This window comes from Oncorhynchus gorbuscha, linkage group LG07, assembly GCF_021184085.1.
Source record: "Oncorhynchus gorbuscha isolate QuinsamMale2020 ecotype Even-year linkage group LG07, OgorEven_v1.0, whole genome shotgun sequence".
NCBI classification, from domain to species: domain Eukaryota; kingdom Metazoa; phylum Chordata; class Actinopteri; order Salmoniformes; family Salmonidae; genus Oncorhynchus; species Oncorhynchus gorbuscha.
Genome location: NC_060179.1, coordinates 61,872,704 through 61,891,963, shown reverse-complemented (window position 1 = coordinate 61,891,963; position 19,260 = coordinate 61,872,704). Strand labels below are relative to the sequence as shown.

Sequence of the window (19,260 nt, the reverse complement as noted above, 5' to 3'; positions counted from 1 at the left end):
AAGCACAAGCATTTCACTACACTCACATTAACATCTGCTAACCATGTGTATGTGACCAATAACATTTGATTGGATTTTATTTTATTTATATGGAAGGGGGTGAGAACCACGAGCCTCCGAGGTTTTGTGTTGAAGTCAATGTACTCAGAAACTGGCTGTTCTCCAGCTACACCATGGTGCTACCCTACAGAGTGCTGTTGAGGCTACTGTAGACCATCGCAAAACAGTTTGTTTTAATCAATTATTTGGTGACATGTGAATATACTTAGTATAGTTTTATGATAACTTTTTTAATGTTACACTATTTAAATAAAAAATGAAATTCCATGAGGAGGATTGTCCTCCCCTTCCTCCTCTGAGGAGTCTTCAATGACACGAACACACACACACACACGCACACACCATGCACGCACATACAGGCACACGCATACACCACACACACACCACACACATGCACGAATACACACAGTTCGTAGGTTGTGGGTTGGTATTTAACCTCTCCCCCTCTGATCTTAATTGGCAATGTGGGAGGCTGAGGGGGTTTAATGACACATTATTACTGTAGAGAGGGATCCTGTAATTACCACCGCTAATGAATTCACACCCCTCACCCCAATGTGCACTGGACCAAATCACTGATACACAGAAAGCGACCAAATCAATGGTACATGTCTGCACTGAAAACACAGCCCTACTGGCCAAACTGGACACACACACAAACGCAGTTACACCCGCTCAGCAGGATCCTTTCACACTGTCCAGTAAGGCAGCATTGATTGCCCACAAAGCCACAGACTACATGCACTTAACAAACACATGCCCTCCCTCCTCCGCTCTCATCTCTCCTCCCTCCCACTCTTCTCTCCTCTGTTTGCCTGGGTTGATTGGCAGTGTCACCCAGGGTGTCTGTGGTCTAGCATAATAAGCTCCCTATGACAGCAGAGTTGGCCTGGGTCTGGCCCAGGTCTGGCATTAGGGAGAAAACACTTGTCTCTCCTCTCTTTTGATCTCATTTTCTATTTCTTCTCTTCTCTTCGCCTGAATGGGAGATTGTGTGGATCCAAATGTCAGAGAGATACAAGAGTGGGACTAGGAAGAGAGAGCAAGAGACACACACCACACCTCACCACACACACACACACACATTGCTTTTTATTTTTGTCAGCGTAAACTCAGGGACACTCACTGTGAGATTGACAAAAAGACTGGACTACCACAGGAGTCTTTGATACTGAATCAGAATAAAGTCCTTTTGGAGTCCTATGGATCAAGTGTTATTTTTCACTCTGGCCCCTCTTCCAGTATTGGGAAAAATCATGTTCGCGCCACGTCTGTTCACGCCCTTCTTGTTGGTGGAGAAAATTGAGCAGGTTTAAAGCTTATGTCCTGCAATTCTACACATTTTGTCATGGGGTGCAAAGAACATTTTGCTGTTTTAAGGCACATTTTCTTGCAGTATACATTTTGCCATGTCTAATGTGTATTCATGTAATATTTCAGTGACTAAAAAATTACAACAATATCTTTGGGCTAAAAAACCTAAATAAAATATAAAATTTGCTGTCATGGGCTACTTGATCTGAACATTTCTGACAAGTTATAAATAGCTCTCTAATGTATGCAATGACTGACATGACAAGAGGAACTGATGATGCACTAACCAAAATCAAAATTGTACCTTGTGCATTCTACTATTAAAACTTTCAAAAGTAATTAAAGCCAGGCTGAGTTCCTATAAGAAAAATACAATGAAATGTTATATTATTTTTCTGAGGGGGGGGGTGTTCTCCTAATTTGCTACAGTGGGGTGCCGTACAATTAGCTGACCCTGTAAAACAACACATTTCACTGCACCTCTATGTGCTTCCGAGGGATGTGACAACAAAACATATTTTTCTCTTTTCCCACTCTCTCTTCTCTATCTCTTCTCTCGTATCTCATTATCTCTCTCCTCTCTGCTCTCTCTCTCCTATCCCTCTCCCCCTGCACATCGAACAAGCTCTTATGGCTCCTCAACACCCCTCTCTCTCCCCCCTGTTTCTCTCGCTCTCCTCTCTCTTGCGTTCGCATCCAGCCTCGGTGGAGATCTCTACCATGGCTCTGTCTGTTCTTTAGGGGCCAATTTGACTGTTCTAGCCTGCTGGCAGAGCACAGGGAGGTGTGTACTGTTAGTGGCTGTCCCCTGGCCCTGCCATGCTGCTGCTATAGAACATTGCTTTGCTTAGCTGACATGAACAAACAGCACGTAGCTCTAACCAGCCTGTGACAGAGCAGAACATAACATGCTAATATGAACACACCATTATCTTGGCACAGACAGTAAAAGACAATGTTCTTCATTTGCTTGTCTGTATGGATTTCGCTCGTTGTGTATGTGTGGGTATTCGTGTGTGTGCATCTCATGTCTGTGTGTGCGTGTGTGTGTGTTGTGTGTGTGTTTCTGTACGTCTTCCTGTCTGCGTTTATGCAGAGTGATAGGCCTAATGTAGTGCTCGTGGGCTCTAGATGCTGTGTCTTTACCCCCAGCAGTCCCAGAAGGATCCAGAGAGGTGCACCATGCTCTTCAGAGTCACTTCAGAATGCTAATGCACGACTGCTGATTAGGCCTACACTCTGGAACACTGGAACACTCTGGAACCAATTCCTGCCTCCCTGCAGCTTCATGCCTGTCTCACTGAGAAGCACTGCACTTGGGGAGGGGGAGGCACTGCTTAGCTTACAGACACACACACACACACACACACACACACACACACACACACACACACACACACACACACACACACACACACACACACACACACACACTGATACCTTACCTGTCAGGGGTAGGTTTGGTCCCACAAGACCCAATCAGTTTTAATTAACCCCTTGTGTGAGAGTGTGTGTGTGTGTGTGTGTGTGTGTGTGTGTGTGTGTGTGTGTGTGTGTGTGTGTGTGTGTGTGTGTGTGTGTGTGTGTGTGTGTGTGTGTGTGTGTGTGTGTGTGTGTGTGTGTGTGTGTGTGTGTGTGTCCATGGGTGCGTGTGTTTGTACATAATGTGTGTGTGTGTGCATGAGTGTCTGTGTGTGCTCTCTCAGGCAGGCTCTACCTGTCATAGCTTACACATCTAATTCAGCTCAGCCAGGTTTGTCATCATGCAACCATAGTCCTGCAAACAAGCTCTTCAAAAACATATTCTACCATGACCATGTTGATGTGGTCACTATAAGGCAAGTTGAGGGAAGACACCTGATGTTTGGCATAATGGCCGAATCACACCCCACACAGGTGACCAGTCAGTTCATGCATATTTAACTAGCATAGCAGGGGATTAGTTTAACTAAGGCCTGACAGATAGAGTTACACACCACACAGTCACCCTTATGTAATCAGAGGTGCTTTCCCAACAATGGAGTGAGATCATAGAGGTCATGATCAGGGTCAGAGAGATGTAAATGATTTAGACTGGCCTGTTTTTTGTTAGGAGCGCTGCTTATGCTACTGATGATGATGGATTGTGTATGTATGTATGTATGTGTGTTACATGCCTGCGATGTGTATGTGTGTGTGTAGGCAGAGCCCAGTATAAGGTGGACCGTAGCTCTCTTGGTGTGCTAGATGCCAGGCTTGACAAAGCAAAGCCCAGCCAATCAAATAAGAGCCCTAGGCAGTGTATGTATAGTCTGAGAGAGAGAATGGAGTGTGTGTGGATGGCAGGGAGTGAGAGGCTCAGTGTAGGTCCTTCAAGAGGATAACACATTTGGTATATAGAAATACAGGCACACACATTGAACCTTTATTGAACTAGTCATTTAAGAACAAATTCTTACTTACAATGACGGCCGACCCCGGACAACGCTGGGCCAATTGTACACCGCCCTATGTGAGTCCCAATCACAGCCAGATGTGATGCAGCCTGGATACGAACCAGGGACTGCAGTGACGCCATTTACACTGAGATGCAGTGCCTTAGACCGCTGCGCCACTCGGGAGTCCCACACATACACACATTCTACTGAATTTTTTGTTGTTGTTGCAAGAGTCTCAAGAAGTATTATACAAGCATTAATTTCATTGTCTTGATAATATCCACCATGACTTTCTCCACTATGACAATCTCCACCATGACAATCTCTACTATGACAATCTCCACTATGACAGTCTCCACTGTGGCAATCTCTACTATGGCAATCTCTACTATGACAGTCTCCACATTTAACATTTAAGTCATTTAGCAGACGCTCTTATCCAGAGCGACTTACAAATTGGTGCCACTATGACAGTCTCCACTATGACAGTCTCCACTATGACAATCTCCAACATGACGATCTCCATCATGACAATCTAACCATGGTTGACAGTGTATCTCTGTGAAAAACCAAAAGAAGTGTCTCAAGGAAGGCGATTTGACCCGTCTGCTACTGCTACACTCTCCAGTCAAAGCCCATCTACATCCGTTCTCATGGTCTACCTGTTTAGTATTACATTATTCCTTCATTTAGAATGTTGGTTGCTTTGGTAGTTTTGTAGTGCAGAGTTCATTCCATGAAAAGATTGAGAATCTGAATTCCAGAGGGACAGCGAGCGAGAGAAAACCTCCCAGGAGATGTATGTCTGAGGAGTGGAGAACGAAGAAACTATACAGCAGACACAATACGGGACAGTCTGGGCACAGACTTGTTCTCTGCTCTGCTGCTTGGCATGGGGCAGTGTGTGTGTTTGGCATGGGGCAGTGTGTGTTTGGCATGGGGCAGTGTGTGTGTTTGGCATGGGGCAGTGTGTGTGGCAGAGGTCCAGGAGGACTGAGTCCCTCTGGTCCCTCTTGTCCCCCACGCCTGTGCCCAGTTTACCCACCCCAGACATGCTGGCCTCTGGCTGGCCTCCTCTCTAAAGCCAGCAGCCTGTAGTCTCATAGGCCCCCCTCCCTTCTCTCCCCTGAGCAGCCAGTTTAGTCCCATAGTACCCAAAGATCATAGTGACCACAGGGAACAGAAAGGAATGCCTTTCACTGACATGGGCAGAGGCAACACACACCAATACCCTCTGGAAAACAGTCCTGGGGACTCCCTGGAAAATAGTGGAAATTTTTCCTGAGCGAACACCAGTTCACACACTCAAAAAATACAAACCACCAATGCACACATCACTATGGCATATACCAACTCCATCATACACATTGCACTGCCTCATCAGACTAGAGGCCAGTTGTGAGACCTGACTGGACTGATACTTTATACAATTTGATAGACAGAGAGGATCTTCTACAATGAGCGAGCACTATAAGCTATTCATGAGATTCATGAAAATAAATGTAATGTCTCCGTTTCCCATCAAGCTCTCGGTTCTGCAGCATATAGATAACCCCATAATTACTACTATACAGCAGTTCAATGGTGGTACCCAATTCCAAATCGACCCCCAGTCCCTAACTGCTAGGCACTTGAGTAGACATAGGTATATTCATAATGTGTTAATAGTTTCACCTTGACTCCTACTATACTAGTTGGTGTTTTTTTCACCATTTTGCTTCCATCGTCTATATCCTATAGTTCAGGTGCCTAGAATAGCTAGGGGTCCATTTAGGATGGGTGGTTGTCGTCTTTGACCGAAGAAGGAGTTATAAGACACAGCCCATGTAAATCATAGTCACATAGACAGAATGGTTCATTGCTTCTGGAAAGCTTTTGGGTTTAGTTTAAAAATAACATCCCTAAACCCCATTCAACACAGGCTGCTGAGAGCTTTAACATGTAATGTGTTCTGGACAGACAGACACATGGACATGTAGGCACACACACACACACACACACACACGCACGCACGCACGGACACACACATACTCGGACTACAATTTTGGACACAACGACATTGTAAGTGCACGGTCTTTCATAATGTAAATCATTGTATCACAGGAACACAGCAAAGCACATGGATGAAAAGAGCAAATATTGTCAAATGGAACAAATGGAACCTAATTTACATGTCATACATAAACATAAACCTATTAGAAAGATCGTTGAGGTGTATTTCCTATCTTAGCCACTCCCCTCCACTTTTCAAATTCCCTCCTCCTGTCCTGTATGTGTTAGGGCGGTCTGTATGCAGCCCGCTAATCCGGGTTTGTCCATGGATTGCCAGGGGGGGCTATAAAAACACACACACACAGTGCCAGAGAAGCTATAAAGTAGCGTAGCATTAGCCCACTGTGACAGGCGAGTCTTGTTCCTGGTCTTGTAGTCACAGCGTCCGCGTGCTGGGCAGCGCTGGTCTCAGAGCCAGGGTGAATAGAGCTGCAGAATCCTGCCTCCATAGAGATAAGGTTATCTATTCAAACATGGGGGCCAATATTTAAACCTCACACACACACACACACATTTACAAACCCCCCCATACACACACACATACATACACATAGACACACATCAAGGCACACACACACCCTCACCACCATCATTATCATTAGAATAAGCAGGACTCCTGGGAGACTGAACCATAATAACTGGTACAGGCTGGTGTGTAACTGATATAGCATAGTTATCATCAGCTCTCAGGAAATTGTGAAATCACGTAACCTCACGATTCTGTCTCTTTGCACAGTCCCTGCTGTTTCTAGGAATCTGAGTTATTTGGCTGATCCCAAAAGATCTTTACTCCCGACCTCCAACTGCAGGGAGGGAGAACCAATAGGATTGGATAATCCACATTTTTCTCCCCTTTTTTGGCTTTTTCAATTAAAAAGAGATTTGAAGGGAGAAACCATGTGTGTGTGGCGCAGACGTAATATCCTTGAAAACTGTTGCTCTTAGTTCAAACCAACCTGGTTTGAGAGAATGTTCTCTGGATATAGACTTGATCGACATAACTGCTGAGAGACATTAACCTTTCAAATGAAAGAATTACAGCAAAATGAGACAACTGGAAATAGAAAATAACCCATATGCCATTCGTCATGCTCCAACTGCAAGAGATTTCTTTGTTTAGCATCTGAACTGAGAGAGCAGGGTTTCCTTTCACATTATATTCTATAAACTTTCCACCTGTACATAATCCTGTTCAACCTCTATTCACCAGCTCATAGCATAGCCTAGCACTGATCCTGGCCAGATCGCATCGACCTACGATTCTGGCAGAGACCTTACAGAGTTATAGGTATTTGTTCAATGTGATGTTGCAATTCTGAGAGACCAGGCTAGTCTGGGCCTGACCAAGAATGAGATATTCTGTATCTTCTCATCTATGAACAAGCTGTTCTTGAGCCTTACTGACCAATGGATTGCATCTTTGACTTTCACATGCAAACGAATGAGATAAAACATCTAAATTGACAACATTTATTGCATTGAGGCATGATTGCATTTTTAACAACTTATAAGAGTACAAATAAAAACAACAGAATGACATTGAAGACACTGTATAAAGGTTGATCTGATCTTCACAATTGACTCAAGAAAATCAAACCTTTCTAGAGCACAAGCCTTGTCATTGGTTCATCCGTTTTCCCAAACAACATACCATTTTTAAATTAATCATCCTTTCAAAAACAGTCCATTGTTGTTAATTTATATATTTATCGTGGTTTGACGTAATCAATCAAAAATCAGTAATCATTATCACAAAATGGAAGCCAATCACCCAGTGAGAGAATTCAGATTTCCCCAGTATATCCTGAACATACTCATTAATAGAGTTCAATCAAATGTAAGATTGGCAGAAAAATGGAAAACTTGAACAAAACCGTCAGTGCCTACGAAGGCTGTGGTGTTGCTGTCAAATAGTGGTGTGTGCACGCTGAATCTGTGACATTGCATGTTTTATGGAACAAGGGAAAATAGCATTCTGATGCACAGCAGAAATATTTTCTATCCTCAAACATACCTGTTGTCACTCAAAGTGCATATGCTTGGGTATTCTGATTGAGGCATTTCAGTTCATTTCTGTCCCTCTTTCTGCTTTGCCATAGCCTATGACCCACGACACATGGCCATCTAGGATCTTATCGTAGACTCTAATCAATATATATATATATATATATATATATATATTAAATTGATTACTTGAAAAACACATTGAAATTGGATCAATAGGTTTGACTATGACCCAACACTAAGTACTGCATTTGACTTCATTGACTTCTCTAGTCAGCGATCAAACCAGATATATAGATCTTCATAAAGTCATAAACATACAGCATAGATCTCTCAAAAACATAATGCAAAAAACAAACAAGAAAAAAATACATTTTATGTATATAAGATTTCATGAGGCTAATGTAGAAAAATAGTCGTCTGTATGTAGGTCTGCCCCACAAGCCAACAGAGTGCATATCTGTTTGGAGTGTGGAGCACATAGCAGAAGGTAAGACCAATAGTGTTTCATTGTCTTGTGAAACAAATACAACATGCTCCTTCAAACCACAACAACCCAGTCTTTAACCATAGTCTGAAAGAACTGCATGGACAGGACATGAATGACCAGCAGTCTCCTGAATCCCCTGTCCCAGAATTTACTATAAGGAAGTCGTGGCGTAAGCATTGGTTCAACAGTGGTTGGTTTGTCACAGGTAGGCCTCAGCCCTCTCCCAGGGTTGTATCTCTGAGAAGAACCCTTCACACAGACCAAAGCCCTGATCCAGAGTCTGAGGGATGGCCTGCACTTCCTCCTTCATCTCCTCCCAGGGGTGCACCTCCTGCTGCTCTGGGAACAGAGTCACCTCCTCAAACTGGTGCAGGTGGGTCTGTAACAACTGATCCTGGTTCAGCTGCTGTTGTTGAATGTAAAGGTTCCCTATGTTACTACTATTACATCCCACTGAGCCACCCAGCTCCATGTAGCCATAAGAGTCATGGGTCTGGGTCTGGTTGTCCCCCTCTCCACACCACCTCCCCAGCCCGACAGAGTGCCTCTCCTGCAGGGTCAGATCCAGCTCGCAGCCCAGGGAGCTCAGAGCAGTGTTGATGTCCAGGTCTTCGAATGTACTGCAGTTTCCACTGAGGACATCGTCAAACGCAGATGCAAGGTCAAAGTCTCCCCTCAGAACTACATCTGCGCTGTGGGCCTCTGTGGCTAACAGTGGGGATTTGGGTGTCCCCGCCATCTTGCTGTTTTGACTTGGAGAAGGTTGTTTACGCTGGTTGCCGGCTCCAGCTCCTTGGTAGTGGTAGCCATCTTGGCCCTGCTGAGTGGCTCTGTGGTAGCCAGTTTCCTGGTTGTGTAGGAGCTTGCTCTGCCTGTGGGTGTTGTAGTGGCTGGAGGACATTCTCCTTCTCTTGAAGACTCCGTTGACGAACATGTCAGCGTACTGAGGGTCGATCTGCCAGAAGCCTCCTTTCCCTGGTTCATCCTTCTGCCGTGGAACTTTCATGAAGCACTTGTTGAGCGAGAGGTTATGGCGGATAGAGTTCTGAGAGGGCGAGGGGGGAAGAAACAAATGTGTTAAATCCATGTTAAATGTGTATTTAATTTAATATAATGTATGAATGGTGTGTGTGTCAAATAGAGAGGGAGAAAGAGGTAGATAAAGGCATTTAAGGAAGAGGCGGAGGAGGTATTGTTGTTGTTTGTGTAGGAAAGCAAATGCACCTAATGAGGCTTTCTAGTGTAGAGTTCTGTGCATTTCAAACATGATCAGCCGCGCTTGGCTGCCAAGGGAGCTCTCACAGGGATCCTCATTAACACACACACACACACACACACACACACACACACACACACACACACACACACACACACACACACACACACACACACACACACACACACACACACACACACACACACACACACACACACACACACACACACACACACACACACACACACACACACCTCCCTGGAGCAGTATAGCACTTGTGCTTGGCCCCCTGAGAAAGAAGCCTGACAGAGATTTCTTGGAGGGTAGAAATTGCAGAGATGTTCTGTGATTTGAAATGTAAATCAAAATGAATATGACTAGGCTAGTCAAGCTGTGTCATACATAATAGAATACAGTGTAAGTTACTGTTAGACTAGATGATTATGAGAAATAATAGGATAAATGGGTTTTAAATGTATGTTGTATAAGTGCATTAATATTCTTATAACCAAACAACAGGTTTAATATGCATGTGGCAAACCTTCTTCTCTCCCTCTCTTCTCTCCCTCTCTTCTCTCCCTCTCTTCTCTCCCTCTCTTCTCTCCCTCTCTTCTCTCCCTCTCTTCTCTCCCTCTCTTCTCTCCCTCTCTTCTCCCCCTCTCTTCTCCCCCTGTCACCATTTAGCTAATCAATAATAGAGAGACAGAGGAGAGCGGGGTCATTTACCTGCCAGCTGGGCTCAGCATGTCTGTAGTAGCAGAAGTTGTCTGTGATCCAGTTATAGATGGTGGAAAGAGTCACCTTGGGCTTCTTGCTGGCCTGCATGGCCATACAGATGAGAGAGGCATAGGAATAAGGCGGTTTGACTTTCGGGTTCGTTTTAAAGTCAATCTCCTCTGGTGGGATGATCTGCGTGATGTGGTGGTTGAGGTGAGGGTAGGTTGTGGTTTGGTGGTGTGGATAATTCACCAAACGCGCATCGGTGGAGTTACTGCCAGAGGTAACGGGGCTCCCGAGGCAGAGAGGCATCCCGGTAGCGGCCGTGTCCCCTGCTGGAGGGCTAGACGGGGAGTCGGTGCCCGGGGGGTACAGGCGCTGGTGGTAGGAGACCAGGTGCTGTGAGGGGCAACCGGAGCCGGTGCCGGTGGATCTTTCTGAGTTAGTGCTGAGGATGGAGAAGTTCTGAAGCCAGTGGAGGCTGGTCAGGCTGTCGTCCAGGTGCACTGACCCGGCTGCGGTGTCCTGGTTCTCCGGCTGTAATTTCAGACATTTCTCCTTAAACTTGGAGGCGATCTCCGGACTCATCAGGACAGGCATTCTGAGCGTGACGCACGAGACCGTCACCCGCAAAAATGTGAAAATTTTGTAGGACTGTTCAATGAGATGTCCTGCACAAAACAAATATTGAAAAACACATACAAATTCTAATTTGATCCACTACCCCATTACAGTATTAAAAACACACGATTAAAAAATTGGACTATTTGGCTCAACATGACAACGTGTCAAAACGTGATTCGAAAATGTAATAAAAATTATCATAGTACAGAAGATATATATATATCCTTACCTCGATGACAGGTCAGCGATGATGCTCGGGAACAGTTTGCACCTGTTGCAACCGTCTGTCGATCCGTCCCTGTGCTCTATTCCCAAAGGACTTCAGCGAAGCACTATCCTATGCGCAACAAGAGTAGAGGGGGAGGCTCACCAAAGTAGGATCCAGCTGTTAATTTAAAAATCCATCAGATTATTTCATCCATTTCAGTCGTTTTTGCATAATCCTAATTATTTAATTCCCGGACAGTTGCTTTACGGAATGATACATGAAAAAGTCTGTGTGCTGGAAGGTTTTTGGGATGCTCATAATAAAGGTGGAGAGACTGCCCACAAGCCCTTTAAACGTATTGAACGTCTCTGATTGGCTGGTTCCTTTCTCTCCAGGTTTCACTTGGCTTGTCAGACACTGCTGACGTTCATGGGGATATGAGGAGCACGCTGAACTGCATATTCAACCTCGGAATCGATGCAGCATACGCATAATTATATCCACAGTAGGCTAGCCTATGTTAAAGGGGCTAATCATCTGAAGTTGTTATATCAATTGCTGGACGTATAAATGGTATGTAGGTCTACCAATGAATTCTAAAATGATATACATACATGCCTCACGAGCTTAGTTCAACTGTAGTAGCCCCTCAGAACCAGAAATATAAGCTTGTTTTACTCCAATGTTGGTAAACAAACTAAATGTTAACAAACACTATATGGCCTCAGAACATGGTTCAAACTATCATTGTGATATCATGGATGGTCAGTCCTTGCATCCATAGCTCTGTCTATGAATTTGAGAGTGGTTTCATTTCTCTGCCCAAGCTTTTTACCGAAACAGGGGCGGGGAAAACGCTTTCTTGTAGTTTAAATGAATTTATTGCCCCTTTAAGGTTAAATATCGGAATACAAAAAATACCACAAAATCAACAACACTTGGCCATCTCGTTCTTCTTTCCTAAAGGCTATTGTTGTCCCGACCCCAAACGTCATCCATAACTCGTTGAGAGCGATTTGGCGCGACAGTCCTCCCGTGGAGCGCTGAAACGTCGCGCCACATGTCCCGCGCTTGTACTGCATTTTACCCTCAATATTCCATACATTTAGTCCACATTTAATAACTAACCCCTTATTTACTGTAAACTATCAAATAGCTCCATTCACCTGCAGAGGGAAATATGAGAAGAAATTCCTAAGAAACTCCCAAGTGCATAAAACTATAATAAAGCATAGGAATCTGAATTGTTTAGTTTCATTTACATGCCATGAATATTAGTCTTCAAACAACATAATGGTTTTGAAATCAAATCCAAAATGACTCAAGTTGTACAATTCAAATGTTATTTGTTACCTGCTTTGTAAACAACAGGTAAACTAAAGGGAAGTGCTTAGCCTACTTACAGCCCTTCCCAACAATGCAGAGAGAAAGATACATAGAAATAAAAGGGAACAGTAAACATGGAATCCCCAACGAAATGGAGATAACTGAAATGTGTTCGTGTGTGATGACTGATTATCCTTGACATTGACCAGATACTCAAGTGGCCTCTCTAACAATGAAAATACATGTCTTCAAAAATGGAAGGCAGTTAGTTACCCTGGGTACCAGTCTCTTTAGCTAATCCAGCCCCTGTACTCCATGTCATGTGCCAAAGAGACTTCAAATATGAACATTTTCATTAATCAGTTCGATGAGAACAGAGGATTTGATTAAGCAATAAAGCTTGAAGGGTAGTGGTATATGGCCAGTATACCATGTCTAAGGGCTGTTTTTATGCACAGCGCAACGCTGTGAGAAGAAGCCCTTTTTAGAGAAGAAGCTAATGCTATGATGTTCCCTCTGAAGTACACTTTCAGGGTATCCCAGACCTTTCAAGGCATACTGCTGTGTTCCCGTGCACTTCAAATGAACAAAATCAATACATTCATGATTTACTAGTAGTGATATGTTGAATTTCCAAGACTTAGGTGTCAAAGGAGGTTCGGCAAATTCAATTGCAATAAACAGGACAGATTGGCCAGATAGGATTCTAGGATACTAAACACAATTTGAAAACTTGGAGAAAAAAGTTTTATGGAACAAAGAACAAATGTATTGTTGAATAGGATTTGTGTACACTAGAGTAAAAAATAGCCTTTCATTAGGATGTTGAGCTCCATACTTCTTGAAGTCCCAAACATTGAGTGATATGGACAAGTACTATAGACATATTGGACAATGATTGGACATTAGTCGATGATTTATCAAAAATGGCATCCAAAATACAAATAAAATCCCCCCCCCACACACTTGAGGTCATCATGATTAGGGAAGTAGCAGTTTAGTAAAATGACCTCAGACTTAATTTATTCTGGGGAAAAATACATATTTTGTCTAATCAGGATGGCAGCACCTCTAGTGTCGGATGTAAAAGAGGAATAGGAAACTTTCAACCCATCCAGATCAAAGTTGCTCATGAGCAGGTGGTAAGAGATTAGTCTCTTGTAGAAAAGCGGTCTACTCTCTTTTTATTCAAATAACACCATATTTTTGTATTTTTCAAAGTGCTATCCAAACCATTGACATTATGGCTCACAAAGTTGTATTTGAGCATTTCTTTTTCAAATTCATAATCATCTTAGGAGTGACATAATAAACACAGGAAAGATAAGACTTGAGGGGAAAAAAGTCCCCCCCCCTCACAATTGCAGCTCCCTAAGAATGCCCCCCCTGTACAGATGCAGGGTTGTGGCATAACAAGGTGCTTAGCATCCGTCTTCTAATGCGGAACATTAATTAGTAAAGAAATTAGCCGTCTAAATAAAAACATTTTCATTTTATTTAAGTGCTATATTATTAGCGAATACAAAAAACATTATGCACAAATGCTGATCTTAGGCTGCCTGCTTGAGATGTTCATTTATGTCAGTGTTCTTACGAAGCATCCCAATGAGCAGCGCCTGCATGGCTTAATTAAATGTTTTTTTTAACTCGGCAGAGGAAAATTGTCAATTTACTTTCCCAGTTCACTCCCACCCCATTTGTATAACGGCCAATTAGCAAAAGTGAAATGCTACTAGATATTGTATAGGCATAGATGATTTCGATTGTTATAACCATATACTTAACAGGGCTCCAAACAAAACAAAATTATTTCATTCTTGGCAGATCATCCTTTCAAACACATCAAGTCTCAATTATTAGACCAAATCTCAGTAAATTAGAACTAGTCGGAGTGGTCTGCTCTGCTTGATTCCACAGAGCTGCGCAATGTCCATAACCAGAGAATTGATTGTTCATTACGGCCCCAAAAAATGATAATAATAGCACCCAAAAAATAGAAATAGCTTGTTGATCATTTGGCCCTATCAACAGACTCAGATTGAATCTACAGAATAATTAGATCTATCGTCTGATAGGTCATTAGCTTAATTAGCTAATACAACAAAAGAAAAAGCATCTGTGAAGCATTTTGGCCGAACAGCCAGTGGCGATTTTAGCATGTAAATCTTGGTTGGGCAAACTCCATTTTATTTTAGCTGTATGACAGCAAAGCCACTACACAACACAACACTACACAATACATGAATTGCACTATAATGTGATAAATTGTGCGCACAAATTGTTAGGGCCTGTATAAAGCTGTCCCAACAGCAGAGCTTTCTTTTTAGCACCTTTGAGTGAATCCTTACCACCGCTACACCTGCCTAACAGCGCAGCTAAGACTAACATAGTCAACATAACTATTTGTCCAGCACTTTTAAAATGTACAGGGACAGAATTCAGAACATGGACTGTTCTTACAGTATTCTCCTTGTACACCAAGTCAGAACTGTAGGATATATAAAGGAGGCATATAAGCAGACAATGAAAGCTCCTACAACAATCGATGATTACATTTCTCTAAACAGGCTATATGCTACATGTGCACCACCAAATTAGAACAGTAGGCTAAGTTATGAGGGGGAAAGGGACCAAATTATTAGGGTGAGGCACATGGGCTACTAACAGCTTACTACACAACATACAGTTAGTATTACTTTCTTAGCTACAGTATACATATCTCCCTGGCATATTACATCATTTATGCAGCAGCATACAAGACATTTTTGGACTCACCATTGTGTTGTACTCTCTTGTACAGGAAGGTGGTGCGGCAGTCCTACTTCTGGTCAAATTTCGTCATGATACTTGATCATCAAAGTCTGGCATTCTCTGGATTTATGGGGCTTTCAAGACAACTGGGAACTTTGAAAAAAAAACAAGGTCGAATCACGACATCAGTGATCTTCAGGTCGGAGCTCTAGAAAGACGTCCGAGTTCCCGACTTGGAATTCCGAGTTGGATGATCATTCAAAATGTATATTCCCAGTCGGAGCACATTTCTTCCCCAGCTGTCTTGAACTCCCTGAAATCTGACATTTTCCTGATCCGAGTTTCCAGTTGTTGTGAACGCTCAAAAAGTCATGCTGGATTGACAGCATGGCCAATGTATTCAACCTTTTCTGGCCCATGGGGTTGAATGTTTATCCTTTTAACGTGGAAAATAGACTAATAAAACCCAGACTTGGACCACACACCCTCTCCACTGAATAGCAGGGGAAGCAAAACAGTGATTGCTTTGCAATGCTTGCAGTTAGCCACTGATTCCTTCCAAACAACTCATTGTTGAATTTCGATTTCGTACTTGTTGGGTTATGTTTATGTCCAATGGCCGATGAGCACCGCTATGTTAGTTTTATCTGTGGCCAATGACCTTGAGCTTCTAAATGTAAATCTATGGCAGCACCCAAGGGGGCTTAAACTTTCTAGCTCTCCCTGTAGATATTGTGGTGAGGTAATGTGACAGAACACAGAACACTGAGCCAATCACAGTGCAACTAGAGATGTACCAACCCCTATGCTCTGTATTTTCTGCTGGCTGGCACTCCACCACAGAAAGCACAGAGCTAGGCTGTCTGTATTATGCAGCTTTATTAACTCAATATATATTTTTTAACATAATTTTTTACATTATATGTGACACGTATTGATTTAAAAATAACATGCAATAGCAGGCTCAGTGTAATGCTCCGGGTGTCGTGGGTGTGAAGTCAAATGCAGGAGACAGAGTTCAATGCTGTGCGTCCTTTAATAGCACCAACGCACCACAGGGTGTTCACAAAAGTTACGTTCCCAAAACACAGGGAATCAAAAAATACAATGGACTAATAATAATAAATAATATATGCCATTTAGCAGACGCTTTTATCCAAAGCGACTTACAGTCATGTGTGCATACATTCTACGTATGGGTGGTCCCGGGGATCGAACCCACTACCCTGGCGTTACAAGCGCCATGCTCTACCAACTGAGCTACAGTAACACGTACCTTTACAACAGAGCCGAAGGTTACAATGAAATAATCCCGCACAACAACCAGGCGGGCCGGCTGACTAATAAACACAAACTAATTAACATAAACAGGTGCTACCACTAAACATACAAGGAGGGGGAGGAAAAACAATCAGTGGCAGCTAATAGGCCCGGTGACGACGACCGCCAAGCTCCACCCGCCCGGGAAGGGGAAACACCCTCGGTCGAACTCGCGACAGTACCCCCCCCCCCCCCCCCCGACGTGCGGCTCCCGCAGCGGGCCGACACCGGCCTCGAGGTCGCCCCGGAGGACGAGGCGCAGGGCGATCCGGATGGAGGCGATGGAAATCCCTCAACATGGATGGATCCAAGATGTCCCTCACCGGTACCCAGCACCTCTCCTCCGGACCGTACCCCTCCCAGTCCACGAGGTACTGCAGGCCCCTCACCCGGCGTCCCGAGTCCAGAATGGCCCGGATCGTGTACGCCGGGGACCCCTCGATGTCCAGAGGGGGGGGCCTCCGGCACCTCACTGTCCTGCAGGGGACCAGCTACCACCGGCCTGAGGAGAGACACATGAAACGAGGGGTTAATACGATAATAGGAAGGGAGTTGTAATCGATAACACACCTCGTTTATTCTCCTCAGGACTTTAAAGGGCCCTACACACTGCGGACCCAGCTTCCGGCAGGGCAAGCGGAGAGGTAGGTTTCAGGGTCGAGAGCCAGACCCTGTCCCCCGGTACAAACACGGGGGCCTCACTGCGGTGGCGGTCAGCACTCCTCTTCTGCCGTCCACTCGCTTGTCATAGAGAATCCTGGACGGCCCTCCAGGTCTCCTTGGAGCGCTGTACCCATTCCTCCACGGCAGGAGCCTCGGTCTGGCTCGGATGCCATGGTGCTAGGACCGGCTGGTACCCCAACACACACTGAAAAGGGGACACATTAGTAGAGGAGTGGCGTAATGAGTTCTGAGCTATCTCAGCCAGGGAATGTATCGTGCCCACTCCCCTGGCCGATCCTGGCAATACGACCACAGAAACCTACCCACCTCCTGGTTCATTCTCCCCACCTGCCCATTACTCTCGGGTTGATAACCGGAGGTCAGGCTGACAGAGACCCCCAAACGTTCCATGAACGCTCTCCATACCCGAGACGTGAATTGGGGGCCCCGATCAGAAACGATGTCCTCCGGCACCCCGTAGTGCTGAAAGACATGGGTGAATAATGCCTCCGCAGTCTGTAGGGCTGTAGGGATACCGGGCAACGGGAGGAGACGGCAGGACTTAGAGAACCGATCCACAATCACTAGAACCGTGGTGTTCCCCTGAGACGGCGGAAGATCGGTCAGGAAATCTATGGACAGATGTGACCATGGCCGCTGTGGAACGGGGAGGAGTTGTAGCTTCCCTCTAAGAAGGTGCCTAGGAGCCTTACTCTGAGCGCACACTGAACAGGAGGAGACATAACCCTTAACGTCCTTAGCCAACGTAGGCCACCAATACCTCCCCTGAAGGCTCCCCACTGTCCTCGTCACCCCAGGGTGACCCGAGGAGGGTAGGACATGAGCCCACCGAATCAGTTTGTCCCGAACACCAAGCGGCACGTACGTTCGCCCCGCTGGACACTGGGGAGGCGCGGGTTCAGACCGTAACGCCCGCTCGATGTCCGAGTCCACCTCCCATACCACTGGGGCTACCAGCTTTGAGGTGGGAAGGATGGGAGTAGGTTCGGTGGACCCATCCTCCGTGTCGTAAAGGCGTGACAGTGCGTCAGCCTTCACGTTCTGGGAGCCCGGTCTATAAGACAAAGTAAACCGGAAACGGGTGAAGAACATGGCCCACCTTGCTGGACGTGGGTTAAGTCTCCTAGCTGCCCGAATATACTCCAGATTCTGGTGGTCAGTCCAGATGAGAAAAGGGTGCTTAGCCCCCTCAAGCCAGTGTCTCCACACCACCGCTAGCAACTCCCGGTCCCCCACATCATAGTTACGCTCCGCTGGGCTGAGCTTCCTTGAGAAGAAAGCGCAGGGGCGGAGTTTTGGTGGCGTACCCGAGCGCTGTGATAGCACGGCACCCACCCCAGCCTCGGATGCGTCCACCTCCACTATGAATGCTATAGAGAGGGTTCCGGATGCGCCAACACGGGCGCATCAGTGAACAGCGCCTTCAACTTGTTGAATGCTCCGTCCGCCTCTGCTGACCACTGCAAACGCACCGGCCCCCCCTTCAGCAGTGAGGTAATGGGAGCCGCTATCTGGCCAAAACCCCGGATAAACCTCCGGTAGTAGTTGGCAAAACCCAAAAACCGCTGCACTTCCTTTACCGTGGTCGGAATCGGCCAATTACGCACGGCCCTAATGCGGTCACCCTCCTTCACTACCCCCGAGGTGGAAATGCGATATCCCAGAAAAGAGACGGCTCATTTAGAGAACACGCATTTCTCAGCTTTGACGTATAGGTCATGCTCCAGCAGTCTACCAAGCACCTTGCGCACCAAAGACACATGCGCGGTGTGAGTGGCCGAGTAGATCAGAATGTCATCAATATAAACAACCACTCCCTGCCCGCACAGGTCCCTGAGAATCTCGTCTACAAAAGATTGAAAAACGTCTGGAGCATTTTTTAACCCATACGGCATGACGAGGTACTCATAGTGGCCGGATGTAGTACTAAATGCGGTTTTCCACCGTCTCCCTTCCGAATATACACCAGACTATACGCGCTCCTGAGATCCAGTTTTGTGAAGAACTGCGCTCCATGGAACGATTCCACCGCCGTAGAGATGAGAGGTAGAGGGTAACTATACCCCACTGTGATGGC

The 19,260-nt window shown here is 45.2% G+C and overlaps 1 protein-coding gene across 1 annotated transcript; it reads right to left on the bottom strand.

The window, feature by feature from the left end:
• Positions 1-7,299: 7,299 nt before the first annotated feature.
• On the bottom strand, positions 7,300-11,422 carry LOC124039311 (forkhead box protein J1-B-like). The gene is made up of 3 exons (XM_046355255.1): positions 11,124-11,422; positions 10,280-10,941; positions 7,300-9,382 (listed from the first exon to the last, which is right to left on the bottom strand). Exons 2-3 carry the CDS (start codon positions 10,868-10,870, stop codon positions 8,537-8,539), a joined length of 1,437 nt encoding a protein of 478 aa, XP_046211211.1. The 5' UTR covers positions 10,871-10,941; positions 11,124-11,422; the 3' UTR covers positions 7,300-8,536.
• Between the last annotated feature and the right edge of the window lie 7,838 nt (positions 11,423-19,260).